This window comes from Gymnogyps californianus, chromosome 5 (assembly GCF_018139145.2).
Source record: "Gymnogyps californianus isolate 813 chromosome 5, ASM1813914v2, whole genome shotgun sequence".
NCBI lineage: Eukaryota > Metazoa > Chordata > Aves > Accipitriformes > Cathartidae > Gymnogyps > Gymnogyps californianus.
Window position 1 is genome coordinate 55,571,143 of NC_059475.1, and position 24,580 is coordinate 55,595,722.

Below are 24,580 nucleotides of genomic sequence, written 5' to 3' on the forward strand. Positions count from 1 at the left end.
ACATGGGAGCAGACATTGCCTTCACTTGGATTCTGCAGCTGGCAGCAACTGGAAACGTGCGACTTTGGTCAGTTCTCTTTGGTCAGTGCCTTTAGAAAGATCTGGCTTTTCCAGATTCACCCTTGCCTATTCTGTCCTGTTTTAAGAAGAATCCTTGTTGCTCCGCTCCAGGAATGTACTATTTGTTTTGTTGGCTGTTCAGCATTCATTACTTCACATCCAAGAGAATGGAGGAAAGGGAACCCACAAACAAACCAATTTCTTCCATTCATTTTTCACTGTCTTTAGCCCTAGGGTCAGCTTTGCCATTCAGGGAGCAATATGCTTTGTGATCTAAAATACTGGGGGCAGCAAACAAAGTGTAATCCTTGCTGATCATATTAGTAGCTTTCTCTTTCAACAAGGAAGAGACTATTTGCTTTGCTTACACCCATTGTGGATTCCATCATGGGATCCTGCACTTCTCTATCATTTCCCTTTCACGCATTCATGGTCTTTTAATTAAAGTGAATGAAGCTGGGCATGATAAGCATTGGCAAGTGGGAAGAAAGAAAAAATTCATGTCTGCTTTTGTAAGCAGGTTATTTTGTATTATTTACACACAAGAGCGCTGAAGTGTCTCACTCATAAAATGCAGTGGGAGGTATTGATGTGTCAGGAACAGTAATTGGTTCTCCAATAAACCAAGGCATTTGTCACATTTATATCTGCACATGAGATGATAGTCACTTTTTCTGTTTCTTTATTGTCATTTTTAAACAGGAAAAAAATTTACAACCATTTCTGATTGTTTCTAAAACCCTTACAATACTTAGACCATGACACCCTTTCCACAGATGCAGCACTGGCAGTGACAGAGAACGTTCCTCTTCCTGCCTCTCACTGCTGTCAAGCACCTTCGGTCTGGCCCACGGAAGCCTCTGCCCTGAGGTTCCTGGTCATTATTTTCCTTTATGTAGGTATGTATGTCTGAGGTAGGGAGGCTGATCAACACCTTAAGCGTTCCAAGCCAGGAAAGGCACAGTATCTGAAAAGAGCTGCCACGCAATTCAGAACAATCACTGCTCCTAAATCAGACAGATTTTGCCTTCAGATGGGAAGAACATACCAACCTGCCTCTATCTGCACCAGCTGACCACTTCTGCATCAGCACTGCAGATGTTTTTCAGGTGTGTTAGTCAGAGTTGGACCTTTCTACTTCTTTTGCCACTCAGTGCCAGATGTACTGATGTTCTCTGTGATGTGGGAACCTCCCTGGTGAGGACTGGACTGGGGCCCCTAGACTTGTCTCAGAGAGCTCCAATGTTTTCTGTTTTATTAAAGGCATATGAGGCTGCCATACATTTTGGAAGGGTGCAAACTATTAGAAGTTGTGGAAAAAATAGATAGATAATGTGTAGAAAAAAAACATTCGTACATATTTTAACAGGTTCAAAGTCAAGAAAAGCTTCTTGGAAACTATTAGCTTGTGGAATAATCTCTCAAACGAGTAAGTGTGATACACATAATATGATGCTGGGCATTGCCCTACAGACTGGTTAGTGATATGATCCTGTCTTCTTTAGTCTAAAGGTAGCAAAAGCAACTGCATAGGATGCTTCCATGGCAGACCTGTTTCTGGTGTCACTGTCTTTGTGAAATGTTTCAAGATATGTAGAAGAAAAAACCTATGCTGATGCTGCAGAGGTGCAAATAATACATCACAATATTTAAAAGGAAAATGATTTTAAGACAGTTTATGGAAGACATCAGGAATGAATTTGGCCCCCTAGGTGTCTTCTTTTCCCTATAATTTTAATTCTTGTTTGTGTTATACCATCTAATGGTAAAAGAAGCTGAGTCTTTGATGTAGCACTTTTGTCTTTCAGTGTTTGGAGAACTGAAATCTCATTATTTTTTCCCAACTGTATTTTCTAATGTGAAAGCCCCAGAACCTGTAAATAATTTACATTCCTTTTGAAGTTCCTTTATCAGCTTCACTTCAGCAGTATTCAAACAGAGATCAGAGGCAAGATGAATCTTCTCATGATACCCTTTGATTGTAAGGTATCACGCCAGAATGTTTGAAATGTGATATGAACGTTTCAATGGGTCAAAACAAAGTGTTATATGGTAATGTCCACATTTCATTCATTACGTTACCTTGCTGCATTTAAAAGTTCCTTGCTTCTTTTAAAGAGGGAAACTCAGTTTCACAAGTGCTGACACATTAAACACACACTACATTGCTCGGAAAGATGTCTTCATTAGCTTTGCCTCACTGGTAAGCAAAATTAAATGGCTGATGATGACCCAAATTCAGCTCAGTTCTGAATATCATGGACTAGCTTATACTGTATTAGAAAACTACGAGGTGACAGAAACACTGAAATTCAATTTGAGTATTTCATGAGCTCACTCTTCCAGGGAAAGGGAGAAAAAAGGATTGCTCTGTATAAAATGCACAAGGAGCTTTTTCCTATTCCCCAGCCCCAAGCCTTATCAAAACAAAGCTGTCAGAAGGCAATCAGCAAGTGTGAAGCTCTGTGCTGCTCACTGCTGAGTCCTGACTCCATGACAGTCATTTGCAGTCCTGTCATGAGTCTGTTTTGGCACTTGCTCCAGGATTTCCCCAAGGAAGGGAGGTGGAAACAGTATGCCTCAAGTAAAAGCAGTAGAAAAAAAGGCATCAAATTAGGCAGGGCTCATTGCCAGCTAATATTTCCCACCCCAAATCCATCAAATTGTTTTTTTCCTACTTCAGGGCCAGAGGCTGAATTCCACCCTACCACAGGAGAGATTAACGTCTCAGCTAACAGGATAACCATGGCTGCAAGGGGACTTACAGCCTAACCCTTTGAAATGAGGATCGAATTTACATAGACCACCACTGACAAAAACCTTCCAAGGAAACACTCCTACATCCTCTTTGGACATCTTGTCAGTGTTGCCTTTCCTCGGCAGTTAGAAAGTTGATCCTAAGTGTAACATATTTCTTTGTTTCAAATTACATTGATTGCTTTCTTTAATTTTTTTATATACTCTTTGATTGTTCTCGTGTTTTATTCTGGTATTCCCTTTTCTGGACTAAACAGACCCATTCCCTTCAATTTTCCACAAAGATTTTCATTGTTATTGGTCTCCTGTGACCTCCAGAACTGCTACAGCCCTTCTGAATTAAGCCTTCTTGCCACCATCCTTATCCCCCCCAGCTCCCCAGTGGCTTCCACACTACCCCTGATACATCTGCTATACTTGTGTTGTGCTGCCATTTAATGTACTTTCTTTTGCCATGTATCGCATTTTGTAATTTATCTTTTTTCATTTTGGTCCTTCTGTACTTTTGTTATTCTTCTGTGTTCACACTTAATTTGGTAATTTTTTTAATTTCAGTTCCTGATGCAATTATGATGACTCTTTAGTACAGCTTCTCTCTCTTTTCCTCGTTAGGGTAGCTTTTTATTGTGTTAGTGTAGTGAAATAACACTCCCTTATCCTCCTGATTACCTTCCCTGCAGAGCCCTCCTACAGACTCCTGAATTTGGTGAAGTCTGCTTTTCTGATGTTTATGGTCTTCATTCAGCATTTTTACTTTTTCTGTTCCTTAGAAGACTGAACACTATCTCTTCAACCCAGCGATAGGGCAGGTCAGTATCTGACAGTATGCCCTATCTGCACTCCAAATGCTCACTTTAGCACTTCAACACTTTAAAGCTTACTTCCCTTAGAAGATTTGGTTACATACCAGGACATGCCAGTTGTTATGTCACAATCTCTGCAATTCCATTCACCTACAGCTTTTACCCAAATTGTATTTAATTCTATCAGTTCTTCCCCACCAGCCAGACTCAAGTCTAAAACAAATGCTCTGAGAAAGGCTTCTGAAACAGAAAGCTGTATTTAACATGGTCTACAACTTCCTGCAATGTTTTCCCAGTTTATATCTGAATAGTGAAAATCCACTCCCTTCTCCCATTACCACTATTTACTCTCCTATTAATTACTTCTACTAGTTGTTAAAAAATGCCTCAGTTACCACCTCCTTCTGTAGCCCATTTGTGGCAGACCCCTAACATGGCATAGCTCCGGCTTTTTCTTCTTCTTCTTGCAAGCCAGTGATATCTCAACATTTTTGCCTCTGCCCATGGGATATTACTGTTTGTTGTTTGTTGTTTGCCTCTAAAATATTCCAGACAGAATTAAATAAACCCATTCCCTATTATTTTGTACAGTGGGGAAGTACTTTGGACTCAATACTAAGATCAAAGAACTCCTGAGATCTGGGTTCTGCTATGAGCTTACAACTTGGCCTTCAGACCATCTTTCAGAATGTGTCCGCATCATGCAGTGGTATGGAGATCTCCGAGCCAGAACCAACCTGATACAACCATATGATACAGCAAAGGGCTGTGCTGGCATGGCCATTCTGCACTGGAACCTCTGCAGCCTTGTTCTTGAGATACTCCTGAGCTGGTGAGCCTTGGCCATTGAGTGCCCATCAACACTTTTGGTTTTCGATGGGCTTGTGGGAACTGTCAGCTCCTGTGTTGCAGATGATACACTCACAGCCTCTGTGTTCTGGTTTATCTTTCCATTGTAGCCTAACAGTACTTGTAAAACATGTTGAAGAAATGCTCATTTAACACATGCGATGCTTTTATAAGTGGGGCTTACTTTACGAACCCTCTGCCTCACTTAGATAACTCCCCTACTTTTTCTTCTCTGCCTTTCTGCTCCATTTAGAGGGCTACTCGGCCACCTGATTACATATTTAATCTCTTTTTCTCTAATATCTGAAATAAGATGAAGAAAGAAATTGGATCAAAGAATCCTGGCTCTTTCAAGTGTGTTTTAGGAAAATGAGAATGTAATATGCTTTCCTGCTCTTTGAGAGCCTGTGATATGCCCCAGAAGAGCCAGCTCTTCACAGGCAGGACTCCTGGGTACTGGGAACAATGTAGTAAGACAATATATACATACGATAGTATTTGGAGAAAATACAGCATTAACAGCAGCTGTGGCATTTATGATTGAAATTGCCTGTTTGTGTTTTTCATTTCCTGGGGAAGGTGGTGTACCAGGGCTTAGAGTGGCAGCACAGCTCTTCTGGGAGGTATGCTTGAAGCTGAAGTCCTCTCTAGCAAGAAGAACTGGCCCACCAGGGCTGGTAAATAACGGTTGATCCCTGTTCAAGGCAGAGGACTGATGTAGATAATCTCTCAAGATCCTATGCAGTGCTGTCTTCTTCTGGATGTTTGATTATCTTCCAAAATTAGAGTCTACACATGTTAATAGTTTCACAGGGGCATTCCTTTTGCAAACTAATTCCCTTGAGTATTCTGGCTGGGACCATAAAATTCTCCTTCTCAAGGTCATATGCCCCCTTTCCAATACTTTTAATTAGTATCTTGGTAATTATGACATGGATTATGGTTCTTAAATGTATGCTGACATTTCAGACTCAGAACTGAATTCACATTGTGATGGCTGATTATATTGTTTCAAAGTGTGTACAGAGCGTGTCAATGTCAAGAAATCAAATGTGCTGTGACAGGAGAGACACTGCAGAGCTCATTGCTCGCCTCAAACAGATTGGCTAATCTAAGGACAGGTGAAAAGTCTGTCTGTCTGGAGTAAGAAAGTAGTGTTTATTTCCATTAGAAATGTTTTAGACTGTTAGAAGCTTTTTCACAGACATTTAACTCTTGGTGATAGATAGAACTGGTGGAGACAGCTTTTCCTTTAGGGCTAGAGGAGGCTACTGCAGGCAAAATCCCCCATGAACTGGGAATTCTAGCCTTACCAGCTGTGATCTTTTACTCATTCCTTTGTATCAGCTAATGTAAATTTGGGGTGGGAATAAATGTTTCCAAAAGCCAAGACAATTCTTCTCTTGAGTTTTTAATAATGTACGAGTATGCAGAATTTTCTGTTTTCACCTTCCTCTCAAATTAGTGCCTCTTAAATTAGTGCCAAATGCCAGATCCATCATGAATCTCTCTGTTCTCTAACATGAAATAAACTGATCTTGAGCCATTACCTGAACAGGCAATCTCTAAGACAAATGGTTCTGTAGCAAAATACTTAGAGGACTGTATTTAGGAAGAGAGGCTACATTATATATCTCTTATTCTAATCTACCCATTACAGCAATAAGGGGTCAGCACCAGGGCTGCAAGAGATGTTTTGATGCCTATGATATATGTGTATCATCTCCACTGAGAGGAGGTAACTCCCTCCCAATTACTTTCCCACTTCTTCTACCTCGCTGTCAGCTCTTCTCTCCCAGCATCTTCCTAGGCTGGGAGTGCCCGGTGCAGACCAGGCTGCAAACACAGACAGCAGCCCCATCCTCCCTATGGGAAGAGTCACTGGTGGGCTCAGGGGGTGCGTCCAGGCAGATTAAGCTAGTTTGAGGAGCCAGATTTCTCGGTGTGCCTTTGCTGCCGCTTCAGTTGCATTTTCAGCTCACATAGATGAGACAAAAATGTCAGTTTCTTTACGACTTACAGCAGCCAAGGAGCTGGCTGGGGCTCCCTGGGGAGTGCTGATTCCTACAGGGCTGAGCGCCCGTCTTTCCCGCGGTGGAGACTAGGAGTGAAGTAGAAGGCAATGTTTTTTCTTGTCTCTACGTTCAGGTACTTCTGCATTTGTCCTCCTGTGTCAAAGCGATTTGGATTGTTTGCTTGTAAAGCTGCAGTGCCAGCAGTACAAGGAGAAGCTTCTTGAACTTCAGAAGCATTCTTCCCCATTAGAATTAAATTCTACATGAAGCTAAGGGCCTGAAACATTAAGAATTTGAGCACTATTACAGCTCATCTGTGTGCTAATGATACTGTTTTCAGGAGAGTTTAAATCTAAAACTCTCCTTTTGGGAGGAATATTTTGCCCACAGGTAATTTGAGGGTAACATCTGATTTATTATTCTAGTGTGAGCAACTGTGGAGATTCAGGAGTCACATAGAAAGTTACAAACTTAATTTTCCTTTAAATTACTTGGCACTAAATTAATTTTATCATGTTATGTATGAGTAAGCCCTTCAGTATGTAACAGCTGCTGATATTGGAAGTTTAGAGGGATAAAAAGGGATGTAATCTACACCAAATTTGTTGCGCAATGTTGCTCCCTCTTGTGATTACCGGGATACATTGAAAGGTCAGCGAGGATGCTGCAGCCTTGACTTACAAAGATTTTTTTTTTGTCAAGCAGTAGAGAGTTGTAGGTGTAGATCTGACCTCCAGGCTTCCATTGCTGATACAGCCAGACACATTTCACTGTGGAGAAAAAAAAGAAAAGAAAAAAAAAAAAATCAGCCTTTTTCTGACCAGTTCTGAATGATGAAAATACATTCACATGGCAGTTTACAAAGATTACAGTGTAAAAATGAAAGTTTGTTATTGTAATCTCATTTACTATTGTAAAGGAAGAGAAAGTGTGAACTTACAGTGCATTAGGTATGGATATCTCACTGGACAGCCAGTATTGCAGTGCCTGAGCCTTCTCCTGCATTCATTTCTGTGCTTCCTATCCCAAGACCACCTAACATAAAGGCTAACGCTCCTGCCAGTGGGGTGTGGGCTCCAGACTGCTTTCCTTGCACAGGAGTGCCTGAAACACTGGGCCACAGGCAGATTCCTCCAAGTTATTTCTTCTTTACATAGTGACTTACAAGTCCTTCTGCAGAGACATCTGTCTTCGATGTGGTTTGAGGAGCAAGTCTTCTTCCCAATCCCAGTCTTCTGTAGAAGATATACCTCCAGGGAACCAGGACCTGCTTGGTCCATCTCAGGCTTGGCAGGTCACTGAACCAAAGTTTCCCTCTTCTGGGTTTGTTCTTCATCCTATTATTGTAAACAGCAGGCCCCTTCCAATATATGATAAAGAGGAACAGTACTTGCCCATTAACTTCATGAAAGAAAAGTTGTGGCTGTCCTCTCTCAGGAGGGGGTCCTGGATCTGGAGCCAGAGGAGACATCAGTCTGCAACATGGACTCAAGCACTTGTGCTTTGGAAAGGAGTATTTGTTTAAGCATATATCTGTGCCTACTGTTTATTAATGGCCAGTTCAAACCATCTCCATTCCCAGTTTGACAGTGACTCTCTGAGTAACTGTCCTAGTACTGCCCATGGGACCTGGGAAGCAAGTTGGGGCATTTGGATTCCACTCAGGGAAATTGGCTGCTTGAAATTTAAGGGCTGCACTGTGTTAAGTTGCAGGTGTCAACATTTTTTGTTAAAAGACAAAGTGCAAACAAAATCAACATTCAGGTCCTGAATGAATGAACGAACAGGAAGAAAGAAAGAAGTCAAGTGTTTCTGAATGAATTCCCTTTTGGTAATTCAGTCCAGCCAGACTTCACCTGAAAAATTCAGCATCCTTGGCCTCCTTTATGATACATTTAACAGCAGGGGTCCGTCAGAGATAATGCACTCTGTCTCCAGACAGGATACCACATGTCACTGTGGCTGATTCTTCATTAAGGGAACTAATTGCCCTGTGAGACTGCAACCTGCTGCAAAGAGGCAACAGTAGGTTAAAACTGGGGCTCAAAGGGAATAGCATTTAAGTAAGTACATTAAAACGCAGCAAGAAACCAATGTTACCATCTCTCCCCGAAGTGGGAAGTTAGTCCCCCTTTGCATAAATGTAAGATTTAAATGTGATATCAGGGATGCAAAGCTAAAAATTGGTACTGCGTTGCCTAAGGTATCTAAATACATCATATGGTAAATAGGGCTGTACAGATACAAGCCCATTTAAAATCCTTTTTGGCAGCAAGACTCAATTGTCATGTTTTGTTAGGTCTGTTTTGTGAAGCAAAGGCAGAGCTTATGCACACATGCAGTGCAACAAGGATTTCCTACTATGCCCCAGGAAAACTGACAAACCAAACTATTCTCTAATTGAGTTGTGTTCCACTGTACTGAAAAATGTGGTCTTTTTAGCAAGCAGCTTTAAAGCTAATTAAAGAGCATCTTAGGCTATCATAGCTTGTTTTTAAGAATAATGTTACACAACTGTGTTTGCAGTTTTAGCTGAGTGCTACAATGTCTGTCCATAGCAATAGCAAATTACGACATAATCTTTTTAAGTGTTCTAGATATTTTGATGAGAAAGCCATACCATAAGGCTGGCAAGGCAGCTAGAGATCTCAATTCAAACTCTGCATCATCATTACTGGAAGACAGAAGCAGGTCTAAAATACTTGTTTTACAGAAGAACTTACAGAGCTATTATAAAGCAATTTACATCCGAAATGTATTTTGGGGGAAGAGGGAGAAGCAAAGCTTTGTATTTTGTAGTATCGTAATAAAAGCTGGAACACAAATAATTTGGTTTTCCTCATAAATTATTTGCAGCTTAAACAGTATAAAACCATGCAGTTCCACAAACAAGGCAGTGAACTAGACAGAAAGCTGAAGTGAAAACTGAAGAGTGATTTTTTTCCTTTGTCAAGCTTAAGAAATATGAATGGTGAATTAATAACTTGGAGATTGAGGACATGGCAGTGATTAATAATTTTGGTGATTAAAAAAATCTTTCTAGAACGAAATTTGATAATGGTTTGGATGGCTTTTGCAAACAGAAATGCTGTTCCAATGAACCTAACACTCCTCCAAGTAGGGAAGCAGGTTACAAAGGTCTACTGATAAACGTATAGCATCTTCAAAATATAATGACAGGTACTACTTTCCACTGGCACTGTATGTAATGAACACCTCTTCTCTAGACTAGTAGGAATTTATATACATAGACAACAGTCAGCAATTTTCCACATTACTTAAACCTCTTAAACCAAGATGGAACGAAGCTATGTATTTTTGTGTCATAGGAACTGAAAGTAGCCGAGTTCACTGTCCCCTGTATTGAGCAATGTTTCTGCTAAATCCAATTTTTTACAGAGAAAGAGTTGTTCCAGAAGTCTATGTGGAAATAAAGAATTTGAAACTTGAGCAGTTCACATTTATTTTTTCCCCAATAACTCGTCTGCAGGGTATTCCTGAAGTGAGCAATTATATGAGACAAATAGGAGGAAATCAATCTTTGAGATATCAAGGATAAAAAGAAAATTTTCCAGAAGTATATGAATAGACCAATAAAAATGCTGCTCTATTTCTCAGTAGAAAGGCAAAATTAATAAAATTTGATGGCAAGAAAGCCAAAGTGATGATGCGCCATCGCTCACTGAAAGGTCAACTATGAGCAAGTATCTTGTATTGTTACCTGTGAGAAAGAAGATCTCGGCCAGGAACCGCTTGGAGACTATTAGTTGGCTGAACTTGTTGAACATCACAGTAAAATACTTGGAAACCTGGCTGAACAATCTTGTTACCGTTAGCAGTCCTCCTTGAGCGCTTTCAGGGGATGGACAAGATACCATAAGACTGGAAAAAGACAAACAGTATCCAAGAGCAGTTCTCAGAAGGCAAGGGGTTGCCCCAAAGAAAATAATCTCTTCTCCATGTCCCTGGTGGACACAGCCTTAGGAAATGGCCAGTGGAATAAAGCTATGCATTGTCTGGTAGGGAATGAAACTTTTCTCACTGGACAGTTTCAAGAAGAGATTGGGTAAAGGTAAAACCCCTGTTTGGAGGGTCACAGGAGTAACTGCTGTATTTTAAGCAGGTGCATGGACTAGATTATTTCCTGAGGTCCTTTCCAGCTCTGTTTCTCTACAATTCTCATGCTCCATGGAATTAAACAAGTACAGAAGTCACTGTGGTTTCAAAGCCTTAATTATTTTGTTATTCTCATGAAATGATCCTTCCTACAGCTGTTGCCGCAGATGCAGCGACTGACCAGGCTACATTCACCCTGTAGAGATGTCTACCCAGTGCATGTAAAATTTATCTGGATGATAAAAGATTAACACTGCTTTGAAGTTACTTTATGGCTTCTGACACACACATCAATACCCTTTCAAAACTTTGGAGAGAGTCCACGAAGAGACAATTCCATTATTTACACAACTGAGTTTAAAAATCTTAAAATGACACTGCCTCTTTTGGATTTTACTTGTTTTACGTAATGGGCCTCTCGATATAAAAGCATTTTTGGCAGGCACACTAACAGTCACTCAAGTAAAGGACTGATTGAAACCAGCTGATTTTCTTTTCACCACCACCTGCTGCAACAATGCAACATGATACTGACAAAACAGCATACAGTTCACAGTACACAGGCTGAAGTACCTACTGTTGTTTCTTCCAGGGTTTAAAAGCCCAGTGCAAAGTTGATTCTCCAGGTGCTTCTGCTCCTGGCATACACTCATATTCCCACCAGCCCTGGTTCAGGCCCCTGTAATAGGCTGAAGTAGTGAAAACATGGCCAAATAGTTCAGCCTTGGAGATGAAACCAACAGGTACATGGCAGAAGGGTGATAAAAAACACAGAACAAAAACATTCAACACATAAGAACTTACATTTTTATGAACCTACTTTTCTAGTTGGTGTCAAAGGTTTTTCAGAGCCACCTGGTAAATGAATTACTGAATTTTCATGCAAAAGGATAACAGTATCTATGAGATAAAAGGGAAAGCATAAAAAAAGGGACAAAATATGTTTATTGCGAATTGTTGAACGGTAAATTCAGGGAACAAGGAGGAGAGAGAAGTTACAAATAAAGCTGTGACAGCTAAGTCATGAAAAGGTGTAAGAATAAACTGTCGGAAGCTCTTTTCAGCTGTGGTGGGAGAAGGAGCTGGTTGAGTATTTCAAAAAAAGGCTGATGGATTTGCAAGCTGGGCAAGAAAAGCAAGTATGTAGCAGCCAGGTAGGTATCTCAGAAGGTTTGTACCATGCAAAGGACCTCCAAACGCAGAGAAAGCTGAGCTACACCTACTCCTTAGTATGTTAATTATTTATGCCTTTGCTCTTCAGCACTCGCCATCATCGGCTCCCAACCTGCATGAGACCCAGCCTGGGGCTTTCCCTCCCGCTGCCGCTGCCACGACCTCCTTCTGCCTGAGCATCCAGGCTCGCCTTATTGCCAGTGGGATACCAAGCATGAAACAGGGGCTGTAGAGCTCTTTCACGTAAGCTCCAGCCCCTGTGTGCCTCAGGGAACCGAAAAGCTTGCTTTCAGCTCAGGCTAGCCCCGGTCCGGGGCTGATCCCCGGCCACTCTGGCCCCTGAAGGCGATGTCGGCCGGGAGGCAGAGCGATGCCGGGGCGGCGGCGGGCAGGGGACGCCTCACAGGTGCTGCAGGGCGGCGCGAACCGCTCGCTCCCCGCGGCCGGCGCCGCTTCCCGTCCCCTCGGCCTCCCCCCGCCGCGGGGGCGGACCCGGGCCCAGCCCGGCGCGGGGGCCGGGTCGCCGCCGCCGCCGCCGCCGCCGCCGCCCCCTGGCGGAGCCGCCCGCCGTGCCGCGCCGCGCCGGGCTGTGCCGGGCCGGGCCGGGCCGCGCCGGGAGCCGCCGGAGCTGGAACTGGTACCGGTGCCGGTCCCGCTGCCGCGGCCGCGCCCGCCGCTGCTGGGGGAGGCGGTGCCCGCGCCGCGCCCCCGCGCCCCGCCCGCCCCCGGCAGCAGCGGCAGCGGCAGCGGCAGCCTCAGCACCTCCGCCAGCTCCGCCGGCAGCTCCAGCGGCAGCACCATGGACCTCTCCTTCATGGCCGCGCAGGTGGGGCGCGGCGACGGGACGGGACGGGACGGGACGGGACGGGACGGGACGGGACGGGTCGCCCCGGGGCAGCGGCGGGGCGCGCATCGCCTCTTCTCGTGTTCCGCTCGTTTTCTCCCCGCTCCAAAGTTGCGTCGGCGCGGCGGTAAACCCGGGCGGCGCCGCGGCGTGGGGAGGGGGCGAGGGGGGAACGAAAATAAAGGCAAAAATAAGGGAAAAAGAGCGGGGAAAAAGACCGGCTGGAACGGGAGGCGCTGCGTGAGGAGAAGTTGCCGGGCGCAGCGCGGGGCGCGGCACCTGTTAGCGGCGGGCAGCGCGGCCCCAGCCCGGCCGCGGCCCGCTCGCTCCGGCTGCCCAGCTTTCTCGGGTGCGGTTACACCGCCTTCAGGCCGGGGAGGGCGGAGGCAGCATCTCCCTTTCCTTCGAAGGCAGACTGTAAATAGAAATCGGAGATTTGATTTTTCGGTTCTTTTCCTCCCTTCCGTACTGCGTTTGTACGTGCGTCTGTGGTTTTATAAATTCTTGTCTTCGCGCACAGAATCTAGCTTGGCATAGGTAGAATTACTCTTCTGTTTGCATGAACAAATTGTTTAAATTGCAGCTAAGTTCTGGATTTCAGCTTGAGGCATGATCGTGGGTATCGATGTTCAGTGTATTGATGCTTAATGTACTGAGAAGTATGTAATGGCTATAAGCCACCCAAAGCCAAAAATCACCTTGGTGAATCCAGGTGAATTAGGTTTTTAAACAGACAAACAGTGCTATGCTTCAGAAAAAGTCACTCTCACTGAACATCCATTTCATATTTTTCCAGGATTATTTCTTCTATTCATGGGGATACCTAACTGTATGTAGGTAATTGGGTTTTTTCAAGAATGATTTGGATCCAAGTTTGAGCTTTTGCCAAAAACCACCTCCCACTATTTAGAGGTGGAGTAGGGGCCAGGGAGGCCTTTCCACACTGTTGCTGCCTGAGCACTGACTTCAGCTGGAGGTGGTTGGTGGAAACCAAATCTAATCCTTGCTGCGTTGTTCTGTTTCATTAATGCAATGGCTGTTTTGTCTTGTTCCCTTCCTAAAGTCTACTTCTGAGAGGGTGTCAGGCTCTGCCTTTCTGAGGGTAGCAGTGGGCTGTCCAAGATTCTCTTCCATTTGGAGGTATTTCTAAGAAGATTTTTTTTTTTAAGGAAAACCACAATGGGGAGGAGGAGGAAAGCATCATTTCTACCGATTTGAGGTCTTCCTGGGAACTGGAGTATTCGAAGGAAATTTTGTATGTGTCAAATCATTTTCCTATGATCCTTCTCAGCATGATCAGTGAGCTCCCTGTGTCCGTCTTTTGTTCCCTAAGCACTGAGTCGAAGTGGGATGCCCCTGTTGCACAAGAGCAGAGGTGCAGCACAGCGGCAGGTTTTACCAGTAATCAGTGGTGTGTGCCGATGCTGGGACTAGTGCTGCCCTTTCCCTTTCTATGCTCTCCCTTATTCTTGCTGTCCCATATTCCACATATCTTCTACCCTAATTCTGTGCACTGGAAGAGTCACAAAGCTGGGTGCTTTAGTCCGCTTGGAAAAGTTGCCTGTACAAATATGTCTTATACTTACTAAGGTTACTAGTGCAACAATTTACAGTGAATTATGTGCTTTTCTTCCTGATCCTCCGGGGTTGGTTTATTATTTTCCTTTGTCACAAGAAGTGACAAAGAATAATTTTTGTCAATGTGATTTTAGTGAATTTGGGGAATCTGCCTTTCCTTGGGTGACATCTTTATAAGGAAGAAAAGTATTTTTTGTTAAAACCCCGCAGCAGGGAAGGCTATCTGTGAAGCGAGGTTTGCCCTCCCCGACATGGGTACCGATCTCCTGTCCCTGAGGCAGAAGAGGTAGAAGCCTTCACTGCGTTTCCCTCGTCCCTCTCTGGACACCATCCAGCAGCATGGGGATAGGGACAAGCTGCAAGAAGACTGGGGTGCGGTTACACACAATCCTTCCTGTGGCCCAATACGCCTCGGGAAGAAAGGATGGAACACCTTGGAGCTGTCTCTGCCACGAAGCCCTTTGGGTGGTGAGGGGAAGGCGGGAGGCAGTCGGGGCTCCTGGGTGTCTCTCCCAGTGGGGGCATGGGGCTCACCGGGTCTGCACAGCACCTGTTTCATGGGGCATGTGGGGGAGTCCTCCGGGGGGTATTTGCGTAATTAACCTTTTAAGAGCTGTAGGAGAGGATTTCTTGGGCTCCTCTTCTACTGAAGGAAATGAATCCAATTGTTGGGTCACTGTGTACAGCGGATGCTACACTTACCTCTGTTACTCCCCTGTCACAGGCTTCTTGTACCTTTCTTTCTGAACTGGGCAACCCTTTCCATTCCTGTCACCACAGTGGCATTTAACCCCCGGAGTGTCACTCTTCTAATTTAGGTATTGCTTTTCTTCAACTTTCTTTTCCCTGCTATATCTTTTCGTCTTTTTTTTGAATCATCTCTGTGGCATCTCTGGTGGTGTGGTCCATTGAGATGACCTTCAATAAGGGATATGTGAGAACAGAAGAGAATTATTGACCTGCGCTCCCTGCTCAAAACTGGTTTTAAAGATGCTCTGTTATCACTCTCATTAACATTCTTGTGACCTACAATGGGGATTGCATTTTACCTGATGAATACCAGGTACATTAATACTTTATACGAAAATAGGTAATGCCTAAACTGAGATGCTTAATGGTGTAAAAGCAATGGCTACCTCTCAAGTTAATTTAGTTTCTACAGGATACCATAGACTATTTATGTTCCTATAAGTTGCTTTTGTGTATTATTCTTATCACATCTTTGCACCGCTTCATTGTGGACCCAAGTTGGCTTTGCTAGATGTCTTGTGAGACACCATAAATGATCTGTACCTTAGAGCCCCTCTGATGTATGCACAGAGACAGAAGGTGTGTGTAAGTTAGGTTAACACTTTCAGCCTCAGTGATACTGTAGTGTATTACGGAGGCTTAAAATCTGGCCTCCTCTAAAGTGGACAGGGTGAAAGTGTAAGGCCAGGTAATGCAATAGTTATCAGTGTTTTTTAAGTAAAGTTTTGGTGCATTTACTAAAACGTTCAGTAGGTGAGAATTTGCACATCTGGATAACTGTGTTGGTATGGTCACCTCTTCAGACACCTGAGTACAAGGAACTCTGCTTTCTAGAAGCACTGGGTATACAAAGCTATATGACTAAACCACAGCTTTCATATTCAGCACCTCCTCTCCTTTTTAAGATGTCTGTGAGACGGTTTGTGCCTTGGAGGCCCTGAAACCATTTCATGTGCCAGCAGAAAGATAAATGAAATGCCCCCCTGAATGATATATTTGAAGCTGTAGAAAGGATAGTGTTTTGCTGATAAAAATTGTTGTTGTGGAACAGGAGATTGTCAGGTAGTAATGCTAACAAATCTGTGCAGTGTAGATACAGCACGAGGGTTTGGATGCCCAGCTTAAGCAACTACATGTGAACATCTCAGCTGTAGTACATTTATTAGCTATGTCATGAAGAACAGCTTTTCACTGTAACAATTAAATCTGTTGTTAAAATAAGCCTTTTTGCATCTGTGTGTTCATCAGTAGTCGGTTGTGCAGGCTTGGGTGTCCTCTGTTCTGCGACTGCTCTAATTGATTTTGGTTAAGGTCAGTTGTGCTAATAAGCATGAGTCGCACCTAGTCAAAGCCTATTAGCTAGTACTTTTTTTCATTTTAAATCCATATTTTAATTGAAGTAATCCTGTACACCTCAAGATGCTATGCCAAAGATGTTCAGCCACTGCTGAGCTGTATGACTGGCTCATTTCTGTGTGTTGTTCAGTGATTTCAGAGTGCTCTCGTAGTCTAGGTAACCTCAGAAATAGCCTCTGCTTATAGGTAGAGACTTTTGCTTCCAGTGTAAAAAAAGCCTGGTTTTGGGGGGTGCTGAGCGCTGTGTCCAGGCTAAGAGCACTCAGTGCTTTTCAGCAGGGGTCAGGGGTTTGCTGTCAGACGCCCAGTGGTGAGCTGCCCCCTTCCCCGCTTTTGACACACTAAAATTAATATCCATTTAACCATCGGCTAAAGCATTTCTGATGAAAAAAATGTAACAGTGAAAATTGCATCTGGGTTAATGGGAGCCGAGTTGAAACATGTATTCAACTTGAAAAAATAGAGGTGCATAGTGAGGAAAAACTGGGAAGCTAGAGAAGAAAAAAGTGATGTCATGGTCTTCAGTATCACAAATCGATATGAGCTGAACAGCACCTGCAGTCATAATGCCAGTTATGTGTTTTTCAAGATTAATGTTTGTAATTTAACTTTTCCTTAAGTGACTTCTGTAATTTTTGTTTCATATTGAAAATAAGGAATGGATTTCTTTAACTTGCAATATATTTATGATTGGGTATACCTCCATACAGTAAAAATACTATTTTAATTGTCAGATAAATCTTTTCTTCTTCTACATATAGAACAGGGAAAAGCTAGTAAGAGCTGTGGGAGCATGGCCATTTCTGTGGATTTTTTTTTGGTCGCAGTCATATATAGTTTACATATGAATTATCTATTGATTCTCCATGTTCAAAAGCTCTTTGTAAACAACTTCTGAGGATTTGAAATACAATAAGTTGAATTCTTTGTGTTTAGTTTCAATGATTAAAAGTTGTATTTTTGTGATCTTTAATTTCTATTGTAGTGTTGAGGATTTTTTTTAAATAAAAAACCATGACATGCTTCAGGAGCTAGAGAAACAAATGAACAAGTTTGGTACAGAAAGCAAAAACATTTAAATAATAAAGATAATTTAAATTCTATTGGTTTTGAGTTCTGTATTACTCTTCTAGGATTTCAGGTCTGGTCAGTGATCATTCAAGTCTCTCTGAGCCTTTCGTTGCATTGGCAGTAGTTCAGGCCACTTTCCCCAAAACAGGGCAGTGGTCCTTGGTGTACCTTGAAGAAACCCTATAGCTACCTATAACCATGTCAGAATAACAAGTCCAAGGCTGCCATGCCTCCACATGCAACATGTATTAATAAGAGCTATGTAACTTCTGGAAAGCACTGGAATACACAGAGTAAACTGAGTTCATTTAGGACATGTTCGACTTAATACTCATATTTTCCAGAAGACGTGGACTGCCCATGTCTATGCTGCAAAGCTGGTGTGTGCACAGAGGGTGTGCTTGGCATTTTTGGACACCCAGCCACCTGAACAGACCTGCTGCATTTCCAGAAATCCAAGACATAGGTTCAGTATCCTTTAATTCCTTTCTAATGAGATTTCTGGATGCTAGAGGGTACACAATTAGGATCCACTGTACTCTGCTGTATCAGCACAGAGGAGCCAGAGTGCAGGATAATCCTGCATCTGTTTTCCTTCTCCATCTCAGGGATCAAGAAGGATTCAAAGCCTTTATTAGCTGTGTGCTCTTTCTACAGCAAGGTAATCTGAAGGTATTAAAAACAAGAGGGTTTAGGTTTTTGGTTTTGGTAGGTTATTTCCACCAGCTGAAAACAGAATCCAGGCTACTTGCTCAATGTGAGCTTGCGTGTGCACCTGTGTGCACCATATATGTGCCAAGAAAGCTGAATTCATTGCCTGCTTCCAGAGAGAGACAGACCTTTCAGTCATGTTTGTACTTGGAGAATCTATATGTGACAGTGCTGAATGGGGTGGTCATTTGGAAGCTTTGATGTTGCTGGTGTAAGCTTAGGACTGATTTATTCTACTTTTTTCTTTAAAAAGTGTGCTTGCCAAAAAATAAGCTGTAAGCCAAACCACGTGGAGAATCAGGATTTAAAGATGCATGAGCCTCTCCTTGTCAAAAGCTGCCTTGATTATAATCTAATACCTAAGACAAAACCTCTTTGATCCATAGCATCAAACATTAATAAAGTTAGCTAGGAGGATGTAGGCATTCTCCCACATGACCAGTTCAGTGCTCACTTATGTACAGCATAATAGGGCACTGACCATTACTCTACCAGCTCTGCTTTCTTCCAAAGGTTAAAGTAATTTTCTCCGGCATCCTTTGATTCCTTCAGAATGTCTTGACCTATAATAAATGGAATCAACGCATCAGGAAGCTGAAAGAGCACATCTGAGTTTAACTAAGGATGCCTCAGATGCTCAAAGTTCAAGCTTAAATCCTGATGCCTCACTGTGGTATGGCACAGCCAGAGGGACCAGCTGCGTAATCCAGATGTTGCAGAAATCCTGTTCTGTGTGCAGAAATCAGTGGTGTCCTCATCGAGGATGTTGCCAGCAGCTGAGCTGAGAATCGTTTTCTGGAGAAGTCTTTCTGCTAGCTGCTTGGTGCAACTGCATTAGATTTTTATTAGTGAGGGGAACACGAGGAATCCCTGCACTTTTCTTATCACTGCAGTAACACTGCAGACTGCATTTCCAAGTCTTGTATAGCAGAAATTTCTGTTCCAGCAAAGCTTTTGAAAATTCTGCAGAGATTTGGGCATACTGGTTTTATAAAGTGTTGATACTGCACTTTGGAGGAGGCCGTTGTTCCAGGATTGTGCTTGTAATTGCTGTCAAAGATGCTAAAAGCAGTGATTCCAATCCAGCAAAACACTTAAGCACTTACTGCACTTGGAGCACGTGTATATTGTTCCAGTAGCATCAGCAGGACTGTCTACTTGCTTAAAATGAAACATCTCAAAGCCTGGCACAGATGGGGTGAGAATGCTTTGCAATTCATAGGAAAACATCCTAGAAGAGCAAGAGGAAACCTACTATTCGTGGTATTATTAATCCAGGGAAGGCTGAGACTGTGTGTTTTGGAGTGACTGTATTTCCATCCATTAATAGCATGACCAATTTCTCATAGGAGCTGCTGAGTGTTAGAAGAGGAGGATGTGGTAGGAGGGGGGTGGTAGGGAAGGGAGAGTAGAATATGGCTCGTGATGCATGTGTTTGTGCAGTCTAGTTATGTGCATCCTTGCACAGGGAGGGTTAGAAGATACTGGAAATAATTTCTGTGTGTTTCATGTGCCGATTAACTGTGAGAATAATTCTGTGAAGTGCTTTATTTTTTTAATCACTTACATGATTTTCAGCAGATATAGGCTAAAGAGTTCACAAAGGGAGCAGATCTCATGTATTTCCATCTTTGCTGAATGTGGAACGGAGGTTTGTAAAATGACTGCAAATGGACACATTCACATGCTTTACAAAGATAAAGCGGGAGCCTTTCACAACACAGTCGATGGCAGCAACAGCCGGGGTTCTGTTGTACACGGAAAATAGCTACAGATGGCAGGTAAGAGGAATGAAGACTGAAGCAGCTCTACATTCGTGCCAAACATCTTACTTGTTCAGGTGCCTGGTATTTCTTTAGCGGTAAGAGCCCAACCTTGTTGTATACTAAGCAGTAATGCTCTTGGCAGACTTGATGAGAACTGAGTTTCTGGGTAGCAACTGGGTAGCCCAATGGCATTGGGTCCTCAAAATCCATAGGCTAGAAAATCTATACTGATTATAGATTTTTTTTTTTTTTAAAGCTTGTTTTTGGCTAATCTAGGCTGAATTTCTCAGTTCATTGATGAGCTGCAAACATGGCGGTGGAGGTTCTGTTTTAAGTTTTATTGGAAATGGGATGGATGCTGGCCATTAGGAAGCTAGTTTCACCACCTTCCTAACCTTATTCCCATACCAGGCAAAAGCCAAAAAACTCGAAGTGATTCAGAGGGTTGCATGGGATTTAGTAAAGCAGCGTGATGCTATGGTGACCATTGGTACACCATCAAATTAAGTCCTTGATCAAAGAAAACATCAGAGCATTCAAATGAAGTGCAGTGATGTGGAAAGCAGAAAATTAGAACAGCAACCCAAGTAAATTCAGCAGTGACCAGCTCTGTTAGCTTGCTACATCTGTCTGCTGGGACTTACTTTCCTTGAAGGTATCTTCTGTCATGAATTGCATTGTCTGCCTAAGCCAGTGAGGTCTGTTGGAGTCCTCTGTCTGTTGTTTCAGCAGGCTTCTTGGTTTGATGAGTGTAGTATCCTAACTGGGATTAGTGTTAACCCCTTCCACTGTTCACAAGGGTGATGATTTTTAAAGGTGTCTTTTGAAATAGTGATGGCGCTCTCTTGTTGTTTTAAGCACTTTTTTCAAGCGGTTACATGCTCAAGTGTGAAAGGAAAGTCCTTGAAAATTGGTTGTAAACTGATGACAGTCGTGTCACCCATCAGTGGCTTGATGTACTTCTCGTGCCGGTGGATACATCAGGAGTTGCTCCATTTCATGCTCCATCCATGGAGTAGCAGCAGGATAAATGCACTGGAAGCACGTTTCACAAACGTGATCCTGACATTGCACGTGCAAGTTGTTAGCACTACGGAACAGCAAGGGTCAGAATGAAGCATGTGAACTCCTTGCCATCTATTCTGAAGGTGCTGTGTGGCCCGGGTGTGCTTTCCTGTCCCCTGCAGTGAACTGATGCTGCAGTGAACAATACCTGTCCCTACCTTGAGCACTCAGTAGGAGAAAACCCTATGGCTAGCTGTGACGCCAAGACCAGGAGCACTGAACACTTATTGAATGTACACTCTGCAGCTTTGGAAGGATTACAGGGAGCAGAGGCAACACAGGGTAGAAGATCTCTCCCTGCAAATATGACCATGTGGCGTGTACATGGCAGCCAGAACTGATGCTGTTAGTGGTAGTCGCTACCCACCCTTTCTCTCGCTGGCTCTCACACTCACACAGTGCTTTCAGGTCTGTCTCACAGCACTGGCTGTTTCAAATGACACGTACTCTTAGGCTGAATCTTTAGTCTTTCTATTCTGAAAGCTGAATTCCACACTCCTTGTAGCTGCCAGAACCAAAACCTGCCAAGCAGCAGCATTAGCTGAAAACTAGTGTTACAGTCACTTCAGAAAAGCTCAGCGCCTCTTTGCAGCAGGCTGTTGGATACAGGGCCAATTCCTTTTCTTTTGCAAAAAGATTATCTCCAGTTTGGAAATGTTTTAAAAAAAAATTAAAAAAGCTTTTAACCTCAGCTGGTTCTGTTTGTTGTAATTTTGCTTGTAAGCCTTTCAAATGTTCGGAAAGGGGGAACAGTCTAGGAATGAGCCGTGCATGGCTAAAACAAAACCAAACTTCCATTGACTTCCACTGTGGCTTTTTTTTTCTGCCAAAACAACTGGATGAGCATTTGCAAAATGTGGGAAGATGTGCTGGGTTCTGCGACTGATAAAAGCTACCAACCCCATAGAGTCGCTGCATGGAAGGAGAAAGGACAGCCATGTCTCTTCGGCTGATGCATAGAGGTGTTGAGGTGTATATTCAGAGAGAAAGAGTAACAGTTGAACTGATGAGGAAGCAAAAGTATTAAAATGTAAAGTTTTAAAGGATTTCTGAAAGTGCAGCTGAAGCCAAGGACTTGGAGCAGCTGATCACACTTAAATTCTCTCAGCCCCCAATTAAGTGTATGCTTAAAGTATGTGAGTAATCCTCTGAACTACACCTCTGTTTAAATGAAGTATGTAATTAAGTGCCTTGATAATCTGCAATAACTGGCAAAGCATTTTGAGGTATCATAATAGCTTTTCTTTAAAAGTGAGCTCCACTTGAAATAAATTGGGTTACTCCTTTGTCGTGGTTTAACCCCAGTCAGCAACTAAGCACCACGCAGCCATTTCCCCCTCCCCCTCCCAGTGGGGTGAGGAGGAGGAAAGGAAAAAAAGTAAAACTCGTGGGTTGAGATAAGAACAGTTTAATAACTAAAGTAAAATATAATACTAACAATAGTAATAATGAAATATAATAATAATAGTAATGAAAAGGAATATAACAAAAAAAAGGAAGGGGGGGGAGAAAAAAAAACAGTGATGCACAATGCAATTGCTCACCACCCGCTGACCAATGCCCAGTTAGTTCCTGAGCCGTGATCTGCCCCTCCCAGCCAACTCCCCCCTGTTTATATACTGGGCATGACGTTCCATGGTATGGAATATCCCTTTGGCTAGTTCGGGTCAGCTGCCCTGGCCATGCTCCCTCCCAGCTTCTTGCACACCTGCTTGCTGGCAGAGCATGGGAAACTGAAAAGTCCTTGGCTTAAGATAAGCGCTACTTAGCAACAACTAAAACATCAGCGTGTTATCAACATCATTCTCACAATAAATCCAAAACACAGCACTGTACCAGCTACTAAAAAGAAAGTTAACTCTGTCCCAGCCGAAACCAGGACATCCTTTCATCTTTCTGCCTTATCCTCCTCGATGCACCACATAAGTTTTTATGGACCTTTCTCAGGGGTTTTCTCCCAACTTTTCTCTTGTATGCGTGCATAAAATGTTTTCCTTCCAACTCAGGTATGCTGTTCTTTTTGGGTATCTTCTTTCTACATCTCTCATATCCTCCATCTTTACCTTTTGTAAATTGTTTCAGATGCTATAGTTGCACGAGCTGAAGTCCAAATCCTACAGAAGATGGGGGCCAAAGAGTAAACATTTCTTCTGTTCAGGGCCAGGAGATGCAAGTGGAACAGAGCAGCAAACTAAAATGCTACAGTCACTGAAAGTGTAAGCAACGTGGCAGAAACTTTCTCAGTTGTCATACTAAAGACAGAAGCACGTTAGTATGCCTGCATAGTCTTTACTGGGCTGCAGGTTAGTAAAAATTGAGGGGCACTAGATGTAGAATCTAAACCCCCAGGAATGGAAATGTCACCCCCTTTGCTCTGTTTTGTGTTTTGGTTGCTCTCCAGCTGGAGCAGAGCAGGTTACAACCTCAACCTGAAAAGTTCTGAATTCTCTTCTCTAGATGCTGAGCCCAGCAGCCACTTGGGAGAAAAATATTGAAAATGCATTCACAAACACTCCTCTCTCTTTGTCTGTCCTATAATATCTTTCCCCCCACAGATCTGGAGGAAGACTTTATCGAATATGTGGTTATTAAGGCATAGCAAATGGTTGTTGTTCTGTAATAGGATCCCGGCTGTGAAATGGTTCATTCTGTGTTGGTCTCTGAGCCATCTGATTGAGCATGCTGTGAAACTGTGCAGATGGGCAAGGCGGTGAAATCCTGCACTGATTTGTCGTCAGGGTGGCAGATGTTTTATTCTCCCGGTGCATTCTCTGGCATTTTTCATGGACATGAAACAGAAGTAGAAGAAATTGAATTGCTGTGCTCTCCCTCCCCTGTTCTCCACGGTAGTTTCGCAACTCATTTCTCCTGTAATCTTATGAAGTGTGAGAAGAGGTATGCACCTCCTGACTTCTCTTACAACTGTGCTTTATACTTTCTCAGGTAACCTTGTTTACCCAGCCAGCTGTAATTTTCGGCACGGATGGTTTTCATGGTGCATCTCTTGCTTATCACTTTAGTGTACTTAATACCCTTAACGGTGCTTTAAAGATGAGCATTTGGATGAGGAAATAAACAATCCTGCCTCTAAAACATTTGTCTCCTGACCTCTGGTCTGCACAGTACATAGCCAGCAGAAGAGGAGGGCGTGGAGAAGGCAGAAGACCACATGCTGATGTAAGCTGCTGTCTAGGCTGCCACGATAGCAACCACTTGCTGTTCCTTAAAGCCTCTGGGTGCCAGCATATGCCACAGGGAATGCTGAGGAAGTGAAGGGAAATGGGAGACAGCTAGCAAAGGTAGTTTTGGCCAAACTCTGATGTCTTCCTTGAGCATGCAGCATGGTTTGATTTGAATTGATGTAAAGAATGCTGGCCAGCTCCCAGGAGCCAGCTCATTATTTCTAAAACTGTTGGCTTTGGAAATGGCAAAGCCAACAGTTATTAAAAATCTTAAATTCAGTTCTAGAGGAGAATAAATGGAATTAGAAGGGTCTCTTCTGAAATGAAAGTTGGTCTTGTCTTGCCACCTGATCTTTGCCATTAGAAAACTAATCACATATGGTTTTACGCTATAAGTTTAGCCTTGCCTAAGCAAGAGTATAATTTCATTGATACAAACAGATTCAATAGTTTTTTAGTGTTAGCTTTTTTAATTAAAAAAAAA

At 43.1% G+C, this 24,580-nt stretch overlaps 1 protein-coding gene across 1 annotated transcript in view; it reads left to right on the top strand.

Annotated features, from left to right (window-relative positions):
* The first annotated feature begins 12,549 nt into the window (after positions 1-12,549).
* The window catches only part of C5H14orf132 (chromosome 5 C14orf132 homolog), a 37,596-nt gene continuing 25,565 nt past the window's right edge, over positions 12,550-24,580 (top strand). The window contains exon 1 of the mRNA XM_050898023.1: positions 12,550-12,599. Coding sequence (XP_050753980.1) covers positions 12,573-12,599 — 27 coding nt within the window. The 5' untranslated portion in view covers positions 12,550-12,572. The remainder of the gene's footprint in view (positions 12,600-24,580) is intronic.